The sequence below is a fragment of the Cydia fagiglandana genome, chromosome 5 (genome assembly GCF_963556715.1).
Source record: "Cydia fagiglandana chromosome 5, ilCydFagi1.1, whole genome shotgun sequence".
Lineage (NCBI taxonomy): Eukaryota > Metazoa > Arthropoda > Insecta > Lepidoptera > Tortricidae > Cydia > Cydia fagiglandana.
In genome coordinates, this window is record NC_085936.1 from 14,540,772 (window position 1) to 14,560,190 (window position 19,419).

General features: G+C 36.8%; 1 protein-coding gene across 4 annotated transcripts in view; it reads left to right on the top strand.

Annotated features, from left to right (window-relative positions):
* Positions 1-19,419, top strand: part of LOC134664542 (tyrosine kinase receptor Cad96Ca-like) — an 85,860-nt gene that overhangs the window by 45,899 nt on the left and 20,542 nt on the right. For all 4 annotated transcript variants that reach the window (XM_063521240.1, XM_063521244.1, XM_063521243.1 and 1 more), the window contains exon 2: positions 2,692-2,850. In XM_063521240.1, the coding sequence (XP_063377310.1) occupies positions 2,802-2,850 (49 nt within the window). In that variant the 5' untranslated portion in view covers positions 2,692-2,801. The remainder of the gene's footprint in view (positions 1-2,691; positions 2,851-19,419) is intronic.

Consider the following 19,419-nt stretch of genomic DNA (forward strand, 5'->3'; position numbering starts at 1 on the left):
TTACTTTTTGAACAATTAGTCAAAAGTGTAAAAAGTGTGTAGTTTTCACCAAGACACTTTGTGAACATTTGTTTTCACTGAGACTTCCCAGTTAAAAGTAGTTCGAACAAAGGTTAAAAAAAACACGTTTTTAGTTAAATAAAACTGGATTTTACGGTACAGTTATATATAAATAGGTAGATAGATCACAATTTGCTGACGAGTTAACTCTAGGTATGTATTTTAGTTAGTTTGTAATTATTTGTACGTCTCGAGAGAAATCTATTTTACGGGGAATCAAATATAAATATTCGCTTCGTCCGTGAGTTAACTGTTTCACACATATTTTCCATGTTTGGAATAAAATGCTGAAATGTTTTATATTTCAAATTTAAAATATTTTAATGTGTGGTCACGACTCTCATGAGTTAAAGAATACCTAATAATATTACGTATTCGTCACGTCCAACCTAAGACTTAATTATAATTATAGGGTAGGATTAAGTCATATATTTATTAAGAAGTATATTATAGTATGTCCTTACTTAATCTCCTTATAGTTGAATAAACTAACGTCACCTAATGTTTAATGTGTCATCATCGTTAAAATACAATAGGTAATTAATTAACTGCATCTGGCAGGGACGTTTACAACAACGATACTTCTAATGGTAAAATTACGTCGATCATTATAATATATCATCTAAAATATAATTTTATTTGGTTTGATTCAACCTCTCTATGCATATTTACTGAAGCTAGTAAACTATAGACTAACTTGTTAGTATTTAACGGGATAGCAGTGCAAAATTAATGTAGTACTAATTGTTGTGGAAACTAATTCAATTAATTACTACAAGTAAGATATTCTTCATCATTAATTCCAAAGTGTTGTCTAGGTTAGGTATTCTTGTCTAAATTCTAATAAATAAAATAATAAAGTCCCATTAAAACTTATCAAGAACTAAATGATTTTAGTTAAGTACCTACATTGAGGTATGTGGTCGATCGACTGAATTCATTGCACAGTCAACAACAGAGCTATGAATACAGGCAAAGTGCCAAAAATATGTATACACGACCTTAATGTACAGGCAATAAAGTACTGTATACATATTTTAAACACTTTGCCTGTATTCATAGCTCTGTTGTTCACTGTACTCTGTAGTTAGCAATGTGTCGAATATTGCATGCAAGTTCGCGCTCCGTATAATTGGGGTTTAGGTTGTTGTGGCAATTTAAGTATTCCCTGTAAACTACACTCGACTTAGAGTCTAGGTACTCGTAAATTGATGTAAACCTGCTTATATTGTAAAGTTCAGTTTTACCAATTTAGTTATAATATAAATGTGTTAATGTTGAGAAATCAGAGGCTTCTTGTTTGTTCACATAAATGTTCCCAGTTATCTCTAAGCAAGCGACTTAGTTGGGTTTTGTTACGGATTTAGTTAACAGGATATGTGATTATTACTAACTATAGTTAACTACTACACTACTATACTACTACATACTACTACCTACTATACTACCAAACATACAAACAACTTCAAACATATCAGTTGGTAACGCATAGACTTAAAAAAGGATAATATATTTTATTTCATCCTTTTTGAAGTCGGTTTACTTTTTTTTGTAAAAAGTTTTTTGCTTGTATGTAAATTCAATGTTGACGTGTAAGTTCAAGTGCCCTTGTGGCCTATTTGCTAAATAAATGTTGATGTTGATGAGGCTGGACTATAGTTTATCAATATGGTAATACATGCAAAATTAGCTTGTGTTGTTTTTTTTTTTACATATCTACTCCAGAATCACAAAGTATCGAGTTAGTCACGAGTTCATCATATCTTTTAATACCTAATTTAAAACGGTTTATAGGCGATTAAGTTTAACATTTAGAACCTGCAAGCGGATTTCAGTGCCACCGATTTCTGTACCAGGCTCACAGCTGTGAACTGCAGCGTGCATTTGATAGCAGATAGCTTTGCCCGCTACGTGGAAAAGTTAACTTTCACAAGCTCACATTACAATTATCTGTCCGATTACAAAATGCAACATTATTCTCGTATAATTAAGGTATCATTTCAAATGGCCGTTTAAAAGCTTGTTGGACTTGTGCAACTGACGTACTGAACAAAGCTGGCATAACCATTTTGCTAGTTCGCTAAACGTGACATCCTTTGCTTTGTATAGTGTCATTGCGACCCGACCCACTGAAGTGTGATTGTGTTTGTATTTGAAAGCTACATTACTGTCATTTACTGCGTTTTAAAAGATATGTACACGTATTAAAGATAAAAACAAGTCCGAAATAAGTTTTATGCAATAATTTCATTTTTGGCACAAGCTTTTATCGCTGTACTTTTCCTATGACAGACAGCTAATACTCATCTAGACAATTCTAAAAACCCCTAATACAGGTTGCGTTGTTTCATCACAGAGTTTCTATAGCCACCTCCTGTCTCCATCATCAGATCAGCTGGATGGTACCATAATATTGCATTGTCATCCGATTTACACATGCATGCAAAATTTCAGCTCAATCGGAAACCGGAAAGTGGATCAAATTTTGATTACAGACAGACAACGGTCAGGTGAAACTAAATAAAAGCTTGTAATAAAAAGACACGAAAGGGTCTTGGCAATGGCAACCGCCCATAGTAAATCTTCTGCTGCCATATTGTAAATGTAAACGAATTTTCTTATTTGTTCCAGGTGACAGAAGTGTAATAAATGTGCTAAGTGAGTGATGCGGTGCAGTGTAGTGTCACCACAAATGCGGCGGCGACGGTTCCCCCCCACCGCCGTGCAGTGACCACGCAGCCATGCTTACAAAGACGTTGTGGATATTCCTGATAGGATGCTTAGCGTTCGGTGAGTGCAAAGAACCAATAAATGTTCGCGTAGAATTACTACAAATAAGGTGACAGTGACCACTTTGCCATGTTGATAAAGACATTGTGAATTTACTTTGCGTTCTATAAATTAATTCTACCTAATTTGAGTTTTGATGATTGCAGATCATTATGCATACAGGATCATTATGCATACAATGGAAAAATAACATATTAGGTATTTCATGGAAGCAAAAGACTTGAGAGTCACAAAAACAACACAACAACAATTGAGAACAATAATTATAATTATATGTTTTACAAAGGGGTAAAGTTGTTCTGTGTGTGAAAATATTGAAGTGTGAATATTTTACATAGAAACTGATATCCTGAGAGTTAGTAAAATGGGGTCTTTATAATATATAAAATAATTAAGAAGAAAAATAATAAAGTAGGTAGGTACGTATAACGAACAAAACGCCGAACAAAAAATATAAGCACCACATCGACATCGCTAACGACGGCTCTTTGAGACAAAGTCAGAAAATGTGTGATAATGATTACACTGTCATGACTAGAGTTAATTTATTATTTTTAATATGACATTTAAGGTCGCGTCTAACCAACTACTTAACAACACGCATAAATTAGGTTGAAACTTGATTATTTATCGGAGGGGATTACAGTTACTGGATTTAAGTTAAATCTAGAGATCGAGGTTTGCACTCTTCAAATACTTGATGGCCCTTTCACTGGGGTTCGTGTGGTGTCCCTTGAATTTGGTGAGAGGGCATTCCAGAACAATGTGTTCGACCGTTTAATCAGGGTCTTACACGCACTGAGGTCACACCCGCCCCATTTATGCCAGTGGTAGGCACCGTTTCCAACGCCTGTTCGAATGCGGTTTAGTTGACTAGACCCGGCGCGGTTTGACGAAGCCAGGTGGATGTCTATTTGGGTTGAGTGAGAAAAGTTATTCACCCTTGAAGGTTGAAACTTTATAGTTTTATTAGTAGTGAAAGAAAAAAAATTTACAAATCCAAAAAAAGAACCTCGATATCACGAAACTCAAGGAAAACGCCAAGACTCGAGGTTTCGTCTTATAGAGGACATCGAACTAAGGAGGTTGTTGTAGGTTTTTGTTCTTAAAGGTTTTGAGTTACAGAGATAAAACGTGCCTGGAAAATTCGTATTAGAGAGATAATTTTAGAAACGCATAAAATACAGTCTAATTATCTTTTTCGGGTTACAGAGGTTTGTTATTAAATAACTACGAGTTATAGAGGTGGTAAAACAAAACGACTATTTTTTCGAGTGTAATTAGAACTGTGAGCTCTCATAGTCTTAAACGATCAGCTTAAAAAATATCAACTATTTAAGTAGATACATACCATGTCATACGGCGCCCGTGTCTCGAGAGTTCTGAATTCACCAAAACTCAAACTCACATATTACCTCACTCTAGAGTCTAGACAACTAAACATATTTCGAACTACTCCAATAAGTTCTTGTGCCGGTGCCTAGCTAATTATAACTATCGTCAACCGAGAAACTGCGTAACTACTTGTTTGACTTTAACTGATATAGCGTGGCTAACTACCTATAATTTAAAAGTATACCTATTATTATAAGCTGTCAACTAATAAAATAAAATAAAATGAAATAGTGCTGGCCGCGTAGCCAAGATGCCAATCGCTTATTACGCTCCGTAGCGATCGAAACGCAACTGTCACTGTCGCACTAATATGGAAGAATGATAGAGAGACATAATGCTTTTCGTTGTCGAAGCGATAGCGATTGTAACCTTGGCTAGGCCGGCTGATTACTTAACATTTGTCTATTTACTTAGTACCTGATTGAGACAATTCAAGCAAATATTCTATAATGATGTAAATATATCATCATCATCGTCTTCCTATCGCTGTACCGGCTTCCTTCCTTCCGCCAATACCAAGAATTTGCGTAGGCACTAGTTTTTACAAAAATGACTAAGTACCTACCCCCTGACCTTCCAGCCCAGAGGGGAAACTAAAAACGTTTAGGCCTTATTATATTTTAATGATGTGACGTGTAAAATTATTATTTTATAAATAATTTTTCTATCGATATTGCTAATAGGCTAATATAATCTATATAGGCTATGAACTATCATGAATATCATGATTATATAAGTTACTTCGGGACGCGTCATGGCCACGGTTCTTTGAACATTGTCATAGTGACATTAAGTCGAATTTCAACTGTCTGGGAAATGTAACATAGAACCCTGTAATATTGGGCAAGCGTAGTGTGACCACATTAACGGCCCAATCCGAACAATGATTATGTGATATCACAGCGATACGATACTGATCTGAACGTAATTTTTGACACTGATAGATCGGTATCGTATCGCTGTAACATTTTATAAGCATTGTTCGAATTGGGCCGTAAGACAGATGGCTAACCTGCTCGGTAACCAGTAATTATTCGTAACCACGCGACCACTCGGTGGGTACGATGCTCGTAATTGGGTCTCCCCAGTAATCCAACTGTATTGAAATGTAAGTAAGGAATTCTAATTAGTAGGTACCGCACCTACGTTAGGATTTTCGGTCTATCGGTGTGGCAGGTAGTGCAAATTCAAAATAGAAAATATGGTGTGGTATTAAGTATAAACCAACATCAAATCACAGAATAAATAATAGTACTAGGTACAGAAGACTCACTATCTAACAAAACGCGTCTGTTACGATCAGCATAGATATGGCCGCTAGGTGGCGACAGCGCCACGCGCGGCTTATGGCTTTCCCCAAAATTGGGGTGGAACGGATGTACTTTTAGCTACCTGTAGCAAAGCGACGAAATCGCGGAGTGAGCCACGCCTGACCAAATCCACAATTTCCGTGGTTTGGTGGGAAAACATTGAATATCGGATTTAAATATTTTGATTCCTAAAAATCTATCTTAAGATAATACGAGCAAATACTTACAAGTTTCTACTTTAATAGTAAGTTTGTTTAATGGGTTAGTTTAATTACCTGTCAAGTTTAGAATCAGTGAGTAGGTAAAAAGCATGTAAAACTTATTTATCAAATCAATTACAAATTAATATCAAGTGCATAATTATTAAATTTGTTAGTGATAATAGCGTTATCTATGCTCTAATTATTATATTAATTTTACTGTAGTAACACAATTTACGTTAAAAAAACGCACTACCTAAACACAAGTTTTTTAAACATTATGTAGTTATACATATATAGTGTGTTTTCTGTAACAGGAGCAATCAGTTAAACTGTAGGCTGTACTCCTCAAACTGACCAGCAACTTTTGAAAATAACTCATGCTTTGATTTTTATTACACTTTAAAGTTTATTCTAAGACGCAATGTATTGAAAATTTTGTCATGTTTACAGCGTGACAAGCAACGTCAAACACACTGATGTCAGCGTACATTGAAGGCAATATTTATTTTGTATGAAAAAGATGAAGTCTAAAGGATTCATAATTTTTAAAAGTTGCTGAGCAAATGTTGGTCAGTTTGAGGAGTACAGCCTATAGTTTAATTTATTGCTCCTGTTACAGGCAGCACCCTGTATTGCGAATCTACATTTTTATATTTAATTAAATGATTCCTATAATAATAAAATTGGGTTTGAACTAATTTGATGGAATGAATATTATTGGTGCCTACAATCGAAGTTTGCCCACAATCGAATAGATTAGAAAATATGAGGCAAACAGAATATGTACATTGTACCTACCTACCATACACACCTACATACTCGTACCTACTTGTTTGGGCCCGATTCGGATTCTGAAATAGATATCTATTAGATATCTTTTAGACATCACCAAGATACTAACCTGTCAAATTTGACATTTGCGCGATTCTGGAGATACTCTTGAACGATTTCCACAGGATATGACTTAGAGATCCAATTCACATCTAATAGATATCTTACTCTATCTAACGTAAAAGTGACATTGGTTGCCCGAATTGCGCTTCAAAAGAGAACTAGTTGATATCTAAACTATAACGTATCTAGAATGGATCTAGTACGTGTCGTCTCTTGTGAATATCTTGAAGTTCGAATACAGCAGTTTGTCAGGTGCTGTGATTAATTATTTCAAGCCGAGTGTAAAGGGTTATTGTTCCATCTTTTATTACCAACATTTTGTTCACTCGCATACAATTGCGAGGATATGAATAATTGAATATGAATAGTTGATGAATATGAATTAATATTAGAATATCATTTCAGGGATTAATGCTAGTTACCACAATATATATCCGCGTGGCTTAATTAATACGAGGTTATCATTTGAATTCAATATCGGAATGCGACCATCCATGCTGTATTTTAATGCTTGATATGGCTTTATTTGTGTTAGTACTTATACCTAATGAACATGCCCATTATAAGTGTTATTATGATGACAAACTATCAGCAATGGATGAATGGACGCTCTACATATTACATTTGGAATTTGATTGTGCGAGTACGCTCTAACTATAGAATTCAAACCCGCTGGACAAATTTTCTGTACCGTAATATGTAATTAGATTCTAATTACTTTTAGGAAATAATAACCGTTATGATGATAGAGGTACTTAATGTTATCGATGTCTGCGTCTAAGCACGATGCCATGTAGAGTCCTAAGCACTTACTTGACCGGTTTTTTTCTATGCGTATTAGAAGTCTCAAAGCATTAGACGTTCTTAGAAAGTACTAGGAATGTATGAACTACGAGCAGGTCTAGGCTAGCATTCCCGTATGTGGGACGTCCCGAGTCCAGTGCAAATGCATGTGTGCAATACACATACACGCAACTGATCAATACGCGACGTTTCTACGATCCCTATGACTGTTCCTTTCTAGCTCGCTGCGTATCGACATTTGAAACGAGATGGGTGCTATACGCATCTAGGACATTGGTTGTGAAGAAAAAAAACTATGCCCGATGAGTCCCGGTTCGTGTGTGCATTCGGGATAAGGCTTCGTTTGTTCTGGTCCTAACGGGTCGGCTGAACTTGTACTAAGGCAGCATACATTTTCAGAAGTTTTACTGCTGGATATACAGGGTGGTCCAAACCTAGACGTCCAAATTTTTTTTTTGATTCCTCACGTCGTGGGCTATCAGAATATACAGTATGCTAGTCGTAGTTTTCGAGTTATGTTTTTTTTTTAATAGAAAAGGAAATTTTTCAAAATAAATTTTGTTATGAAGTGCGATGTGACGTTTTCCGGCTGTTTCCTAGAACCAAAGGGTACAATCAAATTTCAAAATGGACAGAGTACGATTTTGATTATCTTAGTTACATTGGTCCACATCCAAATCCACATGCAGATCCGCCGATTATCAGCAATCCAGGGGCCTTTCGGGGAGGTCGTCTAAATATACTCATGGCCCATTTAATTACTGGCTAGCATCAAGTAAATTGAAAATTAGTAACTACTTAAACTTTTTTTTTTTACGTTCTACAAGTGCAGCTGTGTACTTGTACTTCTCAAAAATAAAAGTCTTTTCATTTGTAAACTAGGTAAGCTCGTAACACTACAGCGTAGCCGATATATTATGATGATAGTTTTCATGTAGGTAGTTAAATTATAAATTGAAAAATAACTCTGTCTACATGTCTGTCTGTTACATCTTCAATCTTAAACAGCTAAACCTATTTAGATGAAATGTGGTATGGAGATACTTAATTTGAAGCCAGGGCTGTATATAGGACAATTTTAATCAAACAAAAGAATAGTAACCGGGCAAGCTCTGAGATGAGAAATAGTTACTTATTTGTTTAACTAGGGGGCAAAGTAGTTGTTTAATCGCTCGTGCTAATATTGTTACCCGAGCAAGCGAAATATTCCGAAATTGAACCACGAGCGTAGCGAGTGGTTCGAAAAATGTAATCTTGAGCGTTGCGAGGGTTTCCAAGCACGAGGATTAAACAAATTTTGCCCCCGAGTGAAACACAATTTTTCACCACACCAACCCGAAGCAAATATTAAATGTACGAGTAAAATATCAAACAAAATCAAATCCAAATGAATGTTAACTTTGCCTCACATGTGAATAAAATGTAACTTTTCTGTCAGTTTTTGAAGTGCAAAGTATGCCTTTCCGAGCTGGTGTGGTGAAAAAGATATAATACATCTACACGTCAGTTCCCAATATCCCCGTCACGGTCGGATTAAGACGACAAGCCTTGACTGTGTGCTCAACTGACACAATCTAATAAGAAATCAACCTGAAGATGTGTTTTGGGGTAGATATTAAGCAAACAGGACAAATTCAATAAACAACGAGGAAAACAAAACAAATATGTTCATTGATTCTGTTCTAAAAGGTATGTCAAACTATAAAATAAATAAAGGTGCAACTAACCGCCATTGCCGTTCTGGTAAGCAAGCGATATTTTGTTGGACTAGATAGGACAGAACTGGGATAACATACCTAAATATACCTCCCTCTTTCAAGTAAATGTCAGTCCATGTCATTGATTAGTTTTTTGGCCGCTGAGGCTCTCTGAACACCACCACTACGTCGTTTATGCGACAAGGACAAAGTCGTAAGCTGGTTCCAAATTGGGGTATTTGGAAGGCTTATTCTGCTGACAGTTTTATTGGATAATTTACTATCCCTAATTTAAGTGTAATCTCTCAAGCCAAGAGTAATTTTACTTAGTATGTACGTAAACAGACGGTCTAGCATGCGTTGCGTTCTCGCGCGCGATTCCATAAGTATACATCAAGCGCGACTTCAAGTACGGTGTCGCGCGCGAAATCAAACGCAACTTATGCTAGAATCGGCAGATATTGAATTAACAGAGAAACCTATCGTATAAGTGAAATAATAATTAGTCGCAGATATACTCAGATTGTGTCCCACAACAGCCGTTGCAGTTAAAAAGGCATTTTTGTTCCTAGTAGGTCATAAAATTCTTTCAGTCCTATAATCTTATGCGATATTGGATTGGTATATAATACGCTGGTGACGCTGGAATATACCGGGTGTGACCTGTAATATGAGCAAAAAATTAAACCGTAGGCTGTACTCCTCATATTGACCAACATTTGTTCAGCGACTTCAAAAATTACTTGTGGTTTGATTTTTAATACACTTTAAAATTTATTCTAAGACGCAATGTATTGCGAATTTTGTTATGTTTAAGGCGTGACAAGCAACGTCAATGACAATGATGATGGCGTGGCGATGGCGTCCATTGAAGATGATATTTATTTTGTATGAAAAATAGAGAGTCTAAATACTTCATAATTTTTAAAAGTTGTTGAACAAAAGTGTCACCGTTTGAGGAGTACAATCTATGTTTTAATTATTTGCTCATATTACAGGCCACACCCGGTATTATATAATCATAGAGGCCAAATCAAATATAAATTATGTGCACTAATATGCGAGTGCGAGAGAGATGCATAGAATGTAAGTAACGTTCTCCATAGCGTTTATGTCTGTGCAATGCAATGCAAATCTAAGTCAATGTAATGCGATTACTTTTTAATAATACTTACTAACAACGGAAAGAAAACATTTTGTCAAACGGAAAATACGTAAGATTTCGGTTTTAATTTCATTTAAATTATAAATTTATTCAACATAAAATTAGATAGAGATGTAGTGCATCACTAGTGCATTATTGTTTTCCATCGTATTTTCTCGGAAACGTTCGTATTTGTCATGTTGCTTCAGTTAACCTCAGTACTTTTTATGCAAAGATTAACTGAAATAGCAAGACACGTTCGTGAGTACGTTTCCGTGAAAATACGATGGAAAATAATTATTGCGCTACATCTGTATTGTGTACTTACTTTTGTAGCTACTTAACATAAGCGCACCTTAATGTTCTATTATTGGCAGAACGTGATATTAAATAGACAGTTTACATGTAAAGTGGAAAGCTTACAAGTAAATCTCAGTTTAAAGACACCCATACTCGTAAAATATCCGTGCGGATCTCGGTAAATCGTGACTTGCAATAGCCATCCTCACTGGCATTGACGGGAACCTTACACACAGTCATACATTCCTGTCATGATATGAAGACATTCCCGTATTTAACATAAAACAGAAATTTTAATAAAGAAGCGAATATCTAACACGTTCCACAAGTGAAAACCGACACACAAATAACCACACTTAAGCCATTCCAGATTCTGTCTTAAGAACTACGCAAAAGATTCTAAAACCGCTTGTCCGATATTCGTGCCTTATTTATGTATCACTGGACCATCTATAATACAAACCCAACTCTAGCTTCATTAAGTTACAGTTGATTTTAGACTGAGCATGTCTTGGAAGGAACTCCTATGCATTTTTGCTAGCCTGGTAGCTCGGACGCGCACACATCGCACCGGCTCGAGTCTCATTCCACACATCAAGGCCGCAACCTACATCAGCTGGCGTTTTCTGTCCCTTACGCGCGCGACATCTTACGCGGAGATCTGACAAGGTCGTCTATAGTTTACGTCAGGTATTTAACAAGTCTAGACGAAGAGTTGCTATGGGAACTTTCTTGCACACCGGACGCTACCTCATTCCGTGGAAAGGAGGATTGTAAATACAAAAACTAGTCCGAAATAAAGCCATAGTAGAAGGTTCCGTCTATACCGTCTCAAAATGTAAGACAATCATAGTTCATAAAAAAATACAATTTAATTACAGTCATAGCCATGAAATAAAAAATAAAAACACTGTTATAGTCTGTTTGGAAACATAAATAATTAAATATTAGAGGACAATTTTACACAGATCAACCTAGTCCCAATAAGGCTTATGTTGTGGACTAGACGACGATATATTTGATATATAAATACTTGTATAGGTACATAGAAAACGCCCACAACAGAGGAACAAACATTTGTGAAAAACACACAATTTAAATGCCCTCACCAGGATTTAAACCCGGCACGTCCTGTTTCATTAATCACAGATAGTTTGGGAAATATTTTACACAAATACACATTATTTGCTAATAATATATGTATTATTAATAATAGACCTGCAGATGTTTAAAAACAGCCTACTATAGTTATTGACCACTACATAGTAACTGGCCCATGTTAACATAAGGCTTCCATTGGCTTATTTCTCTCTTTGTTATGGCTCCTCTACACGATGGCCCAGCGCCGGCCACTTCAAGGGACGCAGCCATGCGGTAGAATGAGATAGCAATATCACTTGCTCCCTCTAACACATAAATGCGTCCCTTGGAGTGGGCGGCGCTGGGCCATCGTGTAGAGGAGCCATTAGGAGTGGCCAATTAGGTACTCGTACTATGTAGTGGCTAATGACTATAGCAGTCACCCTATTACTCCTTCAAATTAAATAGTTTAGTACCTATAATTATCTTCAATAACATTATTACCTACAGGTTATAAATAAGTACAACATTTTATACCCGTTGACTATTTACTACATGATGAGATAATAAAAAATAAGTTCAAAAACTAAAACCCGACTACTGCAAATCGCGCTCTAAAAAGTATGAAACAAGATAGAATTCTTATCTAAAATTATCAAGCAGGAAATATTATAAAATTTATAAATGTTACCATTTTTTTTTATATAAAAATACAACGTAATATAATTTACTGATTTTTATATATTTACAAAGATTCAGAGGATCGCCGTGGTCGTATGCCACGATTATAAACTTAAAAGTAATGTGGCATACGACCACGGCTATCCTCTGAATCTCTGTAAATATATAAAAAATTCAGTAAATTATATTACGTTGTATTTTTATATAAAAAAAATGGTAACATTTATAATATTTCCTGCTTGATAATTTTAGATAAGAATTCTATCTTGTTTCATACTTTTTAGAGCGCGATTTGCAGTAGTCGGGTTTTAGTTTTTGAACTTATTTTTTATTTAATTAATTTTGGGGTCATGATTTCGTTACTAACTTTTTGAAGTCACTTTATATTACTTTTGCGAGGGCGTCCTCAGTACAGAAATGCACGCAGAGCGCCGCCTATATCAGGCTGCGCCCTTTAGTGCCTATGAGGGCGCCGAAGGCGGCCGGTTTTGGAACGCGTACGTCGGGCTACGCCCGACTCTTTTAGTATGACGGCGCCGAAGGCGCCCGGATTTGGAACGCGTACGTCGGGCTACGCCCGACTCTTTTAGTATGAGGGCGCCGAAGGCGCCCGGCTTTGGAACGCGTACGTCGGGTTACGCTCAACACTTTTAGTATGAGGGCGCCGAAGGCGCCCGGCTTTGGAACGCGTACGTCGGGCTACGCCCGACACTTTTAGTATGAGGGCGCCGAAGGCGCCGGGCTTTGGAACGCGTATGTCGGGCTACGCCCGACTCTTTTAGTCTGAGGGCGCCGAAGGCGCCCGGCTTTGGAACGCGTATGTCGGGCTACGCCCGATTCTTTTAGTATGAGGGCGCCGACGGCGCCCGGCTATGGAACGCGTATGTCGGGCTACGCCCGACTCTTTTAGTATGAGGGCGCCGAAGGCGCCCGGCTTTCGAACGCGTATGTCGGGCTACGCCCGACTCTTTTAGTATGAGGGCGGCGAAGGCGCCCGGCTTTCGAACGCGTACGTCGGGCTACGCCCGACACTTTTAGTATGCAGGCACGTCGCCCGGCTTTGCAACGCGTACGTCGGACTCCGCCCGACTCTTTTAGTATGAGGGCACCGAAGGCGCCCGGCTTTAGAACGCGTACGTCGGGCTACGCCCGACACTTTTAGTATGAGGGCGCCGAGGGCGCCCGGCTTTGCAACGCGTACGTCGGGCTCCGCCCGACTCTTTTAGTATGAGGGCGCCGAAGGCGCCCGGCTTTAGAACGCGTACGTCGGGCTACGCCCGACACTTTTAGTATGAGGGCGCCGAAGGCGCCCGGCTTTGGAACGCGTACGTCGGGCTACGCCCGACACTTTTAGTATGAGGGCGCCGAAGGCGCCCGGCTTTGGAACGCGTACGTCGGGCTACGCCCGACACTTTTAGTATGAGGGCGCTGAAGGCGCCAGGCCTTGGAACGCGTATGTCGGGCTACGCCCGACTCTTTTAGTATGAGGGCACCGAAGGCGCCCGGCTTTGGAACGCGTACGTCGGGCTACGCCCGACACTTTTAGTATGAGGGCGCCGAAGACGCCCGGCTTTGGAACGCGTACGTCGGGCTCCGCCCGACTCTTTTAGTATGAGGGCGCCGAAGGCGCCCGGCTTTGGTACGCGTATGTCGGGCTACGCCAGACTCTTTTAGTATGAGGGCGCCGAAAGCGCCCGGCTTTGGAACGCGTACGTCGGGCTACGCCCGACACGTTTAGTATGAGGGCGCCGAAGGCGTCCGGCTTCGGAACGCGTACGTATCTTGTAAAAAAATTGGCCGTTTCATACTCGTACATTTTGGCTGATCAGGACTTCTATACCTATTCACGTTATAAAATGTTGCAGGACATTAAAAAAACACCATGTATAGCAGCCAAACAAATTTCTTTTGCAAAAACCTTCTTGTATCGCCGTAGTCGCGTAACACGCGGAATAGAATCCAGAGCGCTTGTAGATTCATAGTTCGAATCACCTAACCGATAAATTAATGTTTTATCTGGCGCATGCAAGCAAAGCCGGGTGCAAAAGCTAACAATATTTATATATTTGAAATGTGCTAATTGAGCTCTTTCCAATGATGTATAACACATCATCATAACTTAATTTTAGTTTTTTGGTTCGTGACTTTATGACCTCTAGAGGGCGCATAGTTCATTTTTTTGTGACGCCATATAGCCTATAACCAGCGGACGATTAAAACGATTCGAATGACACATCGTTTGTTAAAATATAATAAGTACTTTAGAAGTTATGACGGAACAGATGAACATACATACATACATACATACATACATACATACCCACATACATACCGGTCAAAATCATAACCCTCCTTTTGCGTTGCCGTAGTCGGGTAAAAATTAAACTACAAGATAAATAGTTTCATGTAGACGTTATCATACATTTCATATTGCGGAGGGACACTAAATTTGAATATGGACTACTCTTATTTATTTTATCGATGCCTCTGGGTTGTCAAGGAGACAAAGATGAAGATAAAACGATAATGATGATTGGTGAAGCCTTGGATAAAGTTTGCTTCAAGCCAACTTGCGTAGATGACATGTGTGGGTACTCTAAGAAGGTCTTAAGGTATTATTTCCAAACCTCGTTTTTTTTTATTTCGAAAACAAACTTGACTTGTATTTTTATTGAAAATCGCTTATGAAAAATAATTTACTAGAAATATATAAGAACTATAAAGTAAGTAATATACCTATTTATATTATTTTGATTTCATATTATTTAAAAACGTCGTTTTTCAATAAAAAGACATGTCAAGATTGTTTACCATTTTTCTAATGCTAAAAAAAGAGGTAAGTACCTAATTAAGTACCTAGTACGAGTATTAGATCTAGGCCGAACAGGTGAACAATGTTTAATCGCTTTAGTTTGACAGGTGATCGATCTACCTGTTCACATTACAAGTTTTCAGGTTTATTTATTTTTTGTCAAACTATTGCGCTGCAGACTTTTGTTGGTCTAACTCTAGTTACCTGGAGACAGTCTCTAATCTGTTATGTCCAAAAGTTCCTAGTACAATATGAAAATGCCTCGAGTTATATAAATGTTGGAATATACTTAGATTACGAGACTTAACTTTATAATGATAATTTATTTTAGAGACAGTTTTAATAATTGTACTTAAATACAAGTTTAACAACCCACCGTCTTTGGTTCTGTCGACTTAAAGCTTGAATACGTGTATTCATTTAAAGTCCAGTCAGAAGGTAAATTATTGGTTTTCTATCACTTTCCCAGCTTAGACTAGTACCTATTTACCTCAAGATAGGTTAGGTTACTACAGTATAAGGATGATATCCAATTACACATCCGGGTCATTCCTGATGCAGAGGCTGTCTATCGCGGTCCAGCGTGGCAACGCGGCGAGCGTGATGGGCACCTTTGCATCTGGAAGGGCGCGGGACCGGTTGTTTGATTGAGTTCTCGGTTGTGGCTTTATTTAGCTTAGTTTTAATTTAGAGTTAATTTATTAATTTAATAATTGATCCAGTGTGTTTAGGTATACGTTTTAATTTGTAATAGGTTTAGTTGTATATTTTTTTTATAAACTTTATACACACATTCACATAAATGAGTAAAATACATATAACTAGAGATTATTACACATAGTTATTGCAGTTCTCGAGGTCTTGTTATGGTTCTTATTCTAATTTGCCCACCTGCGCTAGGCAAGCAATCCGGTGGGCGAAAGTCTTGGTAACGAGAAACAATAAAGATATAGATACGGTCGTTGTTAAAATGCCGTCCTATAAAAAACAAATATTAAGGAATTGTCGCGGAAAAATTGGTTGTAAACATTGATTCACTTGCAGTCAATAAATAGGCTTGCTGATTTATCTTACATAATAATTTAAGTCATATTTAAGTAGTGAAATATTCAAGTGATAAACTTAAACCAAAAAATTGCACGTGCAATAAGCTCCTTTTTATCTGGAATTCTGATAGAAAGGATGCACATGAAGCATAAGGAATCTTCTTTGATGGAAAGCCACATTTATTTGCTAGAGCACAGAGACTAATAGACACTTGAAGATGGATCGAAATAACCGTAAACTTTGCTTGGCCTAGAAACTATTTTCAGTGAATATGCAATGCTGTACTATTGAATAAATAGTATTAAGATCAATTGGTATAAGAAAATACCTGTTAAGTCCACTCCACAGGCGGCGGCTTTGAACTTTAGTATTCAATATTTAAATACAGAATAGTAAAAATCTTTGACTGTTATGGTAACATTCCATTTCTAACCGCAGCTGCACTACCGGTACTGAACGCGTCGCTGTCATTGTCAATTTCCATAGTAAAATTGACAGTAGTGCAGGTGTCGTTGGAAATGGAATGTGAGTTAAGTCCACTTTAAGGCGGCGGCTTTGAACTTTAGTATTAAATATTTAAATACAGAATAGTAAAATTCTTTGACTGCGTACGATTGATTTAAAAAGGACAGGCAGCAAATATACCTAAGGAAAAAGTAGTTTCATTAAAATCTCACGGTTTAGTACGATGTAACTAGATTCATAGCTTTTGATTCTTTTTTGTATGGGCATTACTCTCTAAGAGTCAGAAATATACATTCAGAGATAATCAATGTAGTTGTTTCATACAAAATTTCGTAAATCCTAACATCAGCAACTGCCATGAACTGTCAGTGTGTGTCACTCAACTCAAGGTATCGATTTTAAGAAAGAAATCACAGAAGAAGGACAATAAAAACCTAAAGATTCCTGAAAGTATATTTCTGAGAAACTTGCTCCATTATAAAAAAATGATCAGGATATTCTAATCTACATCATACTAAAGTTTCGTGAGATACGTGTCTTTCGTGAGATATGACTGATTCTACGTTTTCCCTATATTTGCTGCAGCAAAAGAATGTAAATAATCATATATGATCATAATTGTTACATATTTGCTGTGACTTATCTTTCAAAAGTGTTTTTCAATAAAAATACACGTCAAAATTGTTAACGTTTTTTTTTCAATAACTTTATCAATTTTTATAATAAACATATAGCCTATTAGCTGAAAAACCATTTTATGTTAACAAGACTACGGTAATTATACCTGCTTATAATATTAAGCCGTAACAATAAGTGCCCTACTTGGAAATTCATCTGAAATTGTAAAAGTACCTAATAAAATTAATGTTGCTGAAACCATTTCGTTCGTAATGGACCATTAAATAAAAACAATTATTAGACCGTGCCGTAGTTTCAGGTAGTAAAATTAATTTTGGTTGATATCAAAATCTGCTTACTTTGGGTACATATATTATATATAGTATATCATTATGAACGCTATACCAGATTTCATAAGAATATAGCAGACGACACTTTATTAAAATATTTTACTAATTACTCCTACCAATGGATCGTTCCTAATCTGATCATTCCTACCGAGTATAATTAACAAGTTTGCCAAGTGTTGAACAAGACGAACTTTAATGTTGTACATGTGTTATTTACTTTTTTTGCCTTCATGAGACAGCTGACAGAATTAAGAATAAACGACAGCAGCAAACATTAATAATTCTAATTTATAACAATTATAACTTACAAACTTTTTTCGATTGAGCAAAAAAAGGTACCTATATAATAAACATTATTATTTTTCCCTACAAACAAATAAATAACTGTAGGCATATTACCTATATTTTGTGTAAACTTCACTGTATCACAAGGTTAATACATACACCGTGACGTAAAAGGATCAGCCATTGACTTACAGGCGAATTCAAATATACAATATAACATCAGAATGATATATTTGACTTATGTTATCGTGTATTTCGCTCGTACTTATCCGTACATGTATAGGCGCAGGCGAGACGCACGATAACTAAGTAAATAAAATGATTCATATATCATTCTGATGTCAGTGTACTCGGATTGGCCTGGTGTTTTTACCTTTACGCACGTATCAACGAACAGAGGTCATCAACTCACCGCCTCATCACATCCCACGACCATAAGTTTTGGGACGGCGTATCGAATGTTCCACATCTCTCAATTAGAAAGGGACCAATGACATTCTGTGTAGCAACTTAGCAAGGTGGTGCATTTCGTGGACGGCCGGTGAAAGTGAACGAGGGTCGCCTGACTTTCACTCAACCTTGTGTTACGGCGGACGTTACGTTATATTATAACTCCTATTATGTATTCAACGCGTGTTTCGTAACGGTTAATATTTTGATCGAATACAGCCACGCATTTTTGGAGTAATTTCCTGTATCCTTTTATAAAATGCCCACGTAAAAAGTTTTTTATACGTACAATACTTAAATTACGAAGACCGATTTCGATTACCTAGTACGAGTAACAGCCTAGTAATTATTTATGAAATAAAATATTTTATAGGTCTTACATTCCATGAAATATAGGAACTTCCTTGACCGGAACGGATGTATGCGTTACGGATGACTAAATCATGTCACACGCTAATTAGATACAATTAATGTGATTAATAGTAATTCTTCATAATTAAGGAAGTCTTGATTAATTGCCCAAAGGATAGACGTATTTATTTAAATAGATATATGTTATCATAATTCATCTATGTCATCCTAGCTATAGGTGTTAAGTAATAAAAAAAAATGGTACTGTTATTTATTCTTTTATGTACCTGTAGGTATGTTTTACCATAATTCAGTACCAGTTTGCAGCAGATTGAAATACCATAGTCAAAAGAAATCAGTAGGTACTAAAAATAGTACTTAATTCGTTTATCTTCTTTAAAGATTAAAGTCAACGAGTGACCTCTTTCAAACTCGGAAAAATATTCCTGGCAAGAATTCTATTCTTACATCAAGATAATAATATTATAGGCGAAAGTCAGCAAAATTTATTTTTGTCTGGAATACGAATAAGTTTTGGGACGTTTTTTTTTTAAATGCTCATTTAATTAAATTAAGTTTTAATACTGTCGCAAAAGCCATCCATCAAGTTGTAAAATACTTACTTTCTTTATCTTTTAGCTAATTCTTACCTTTAAATTTATATTATAGTTACAATTGAAAAA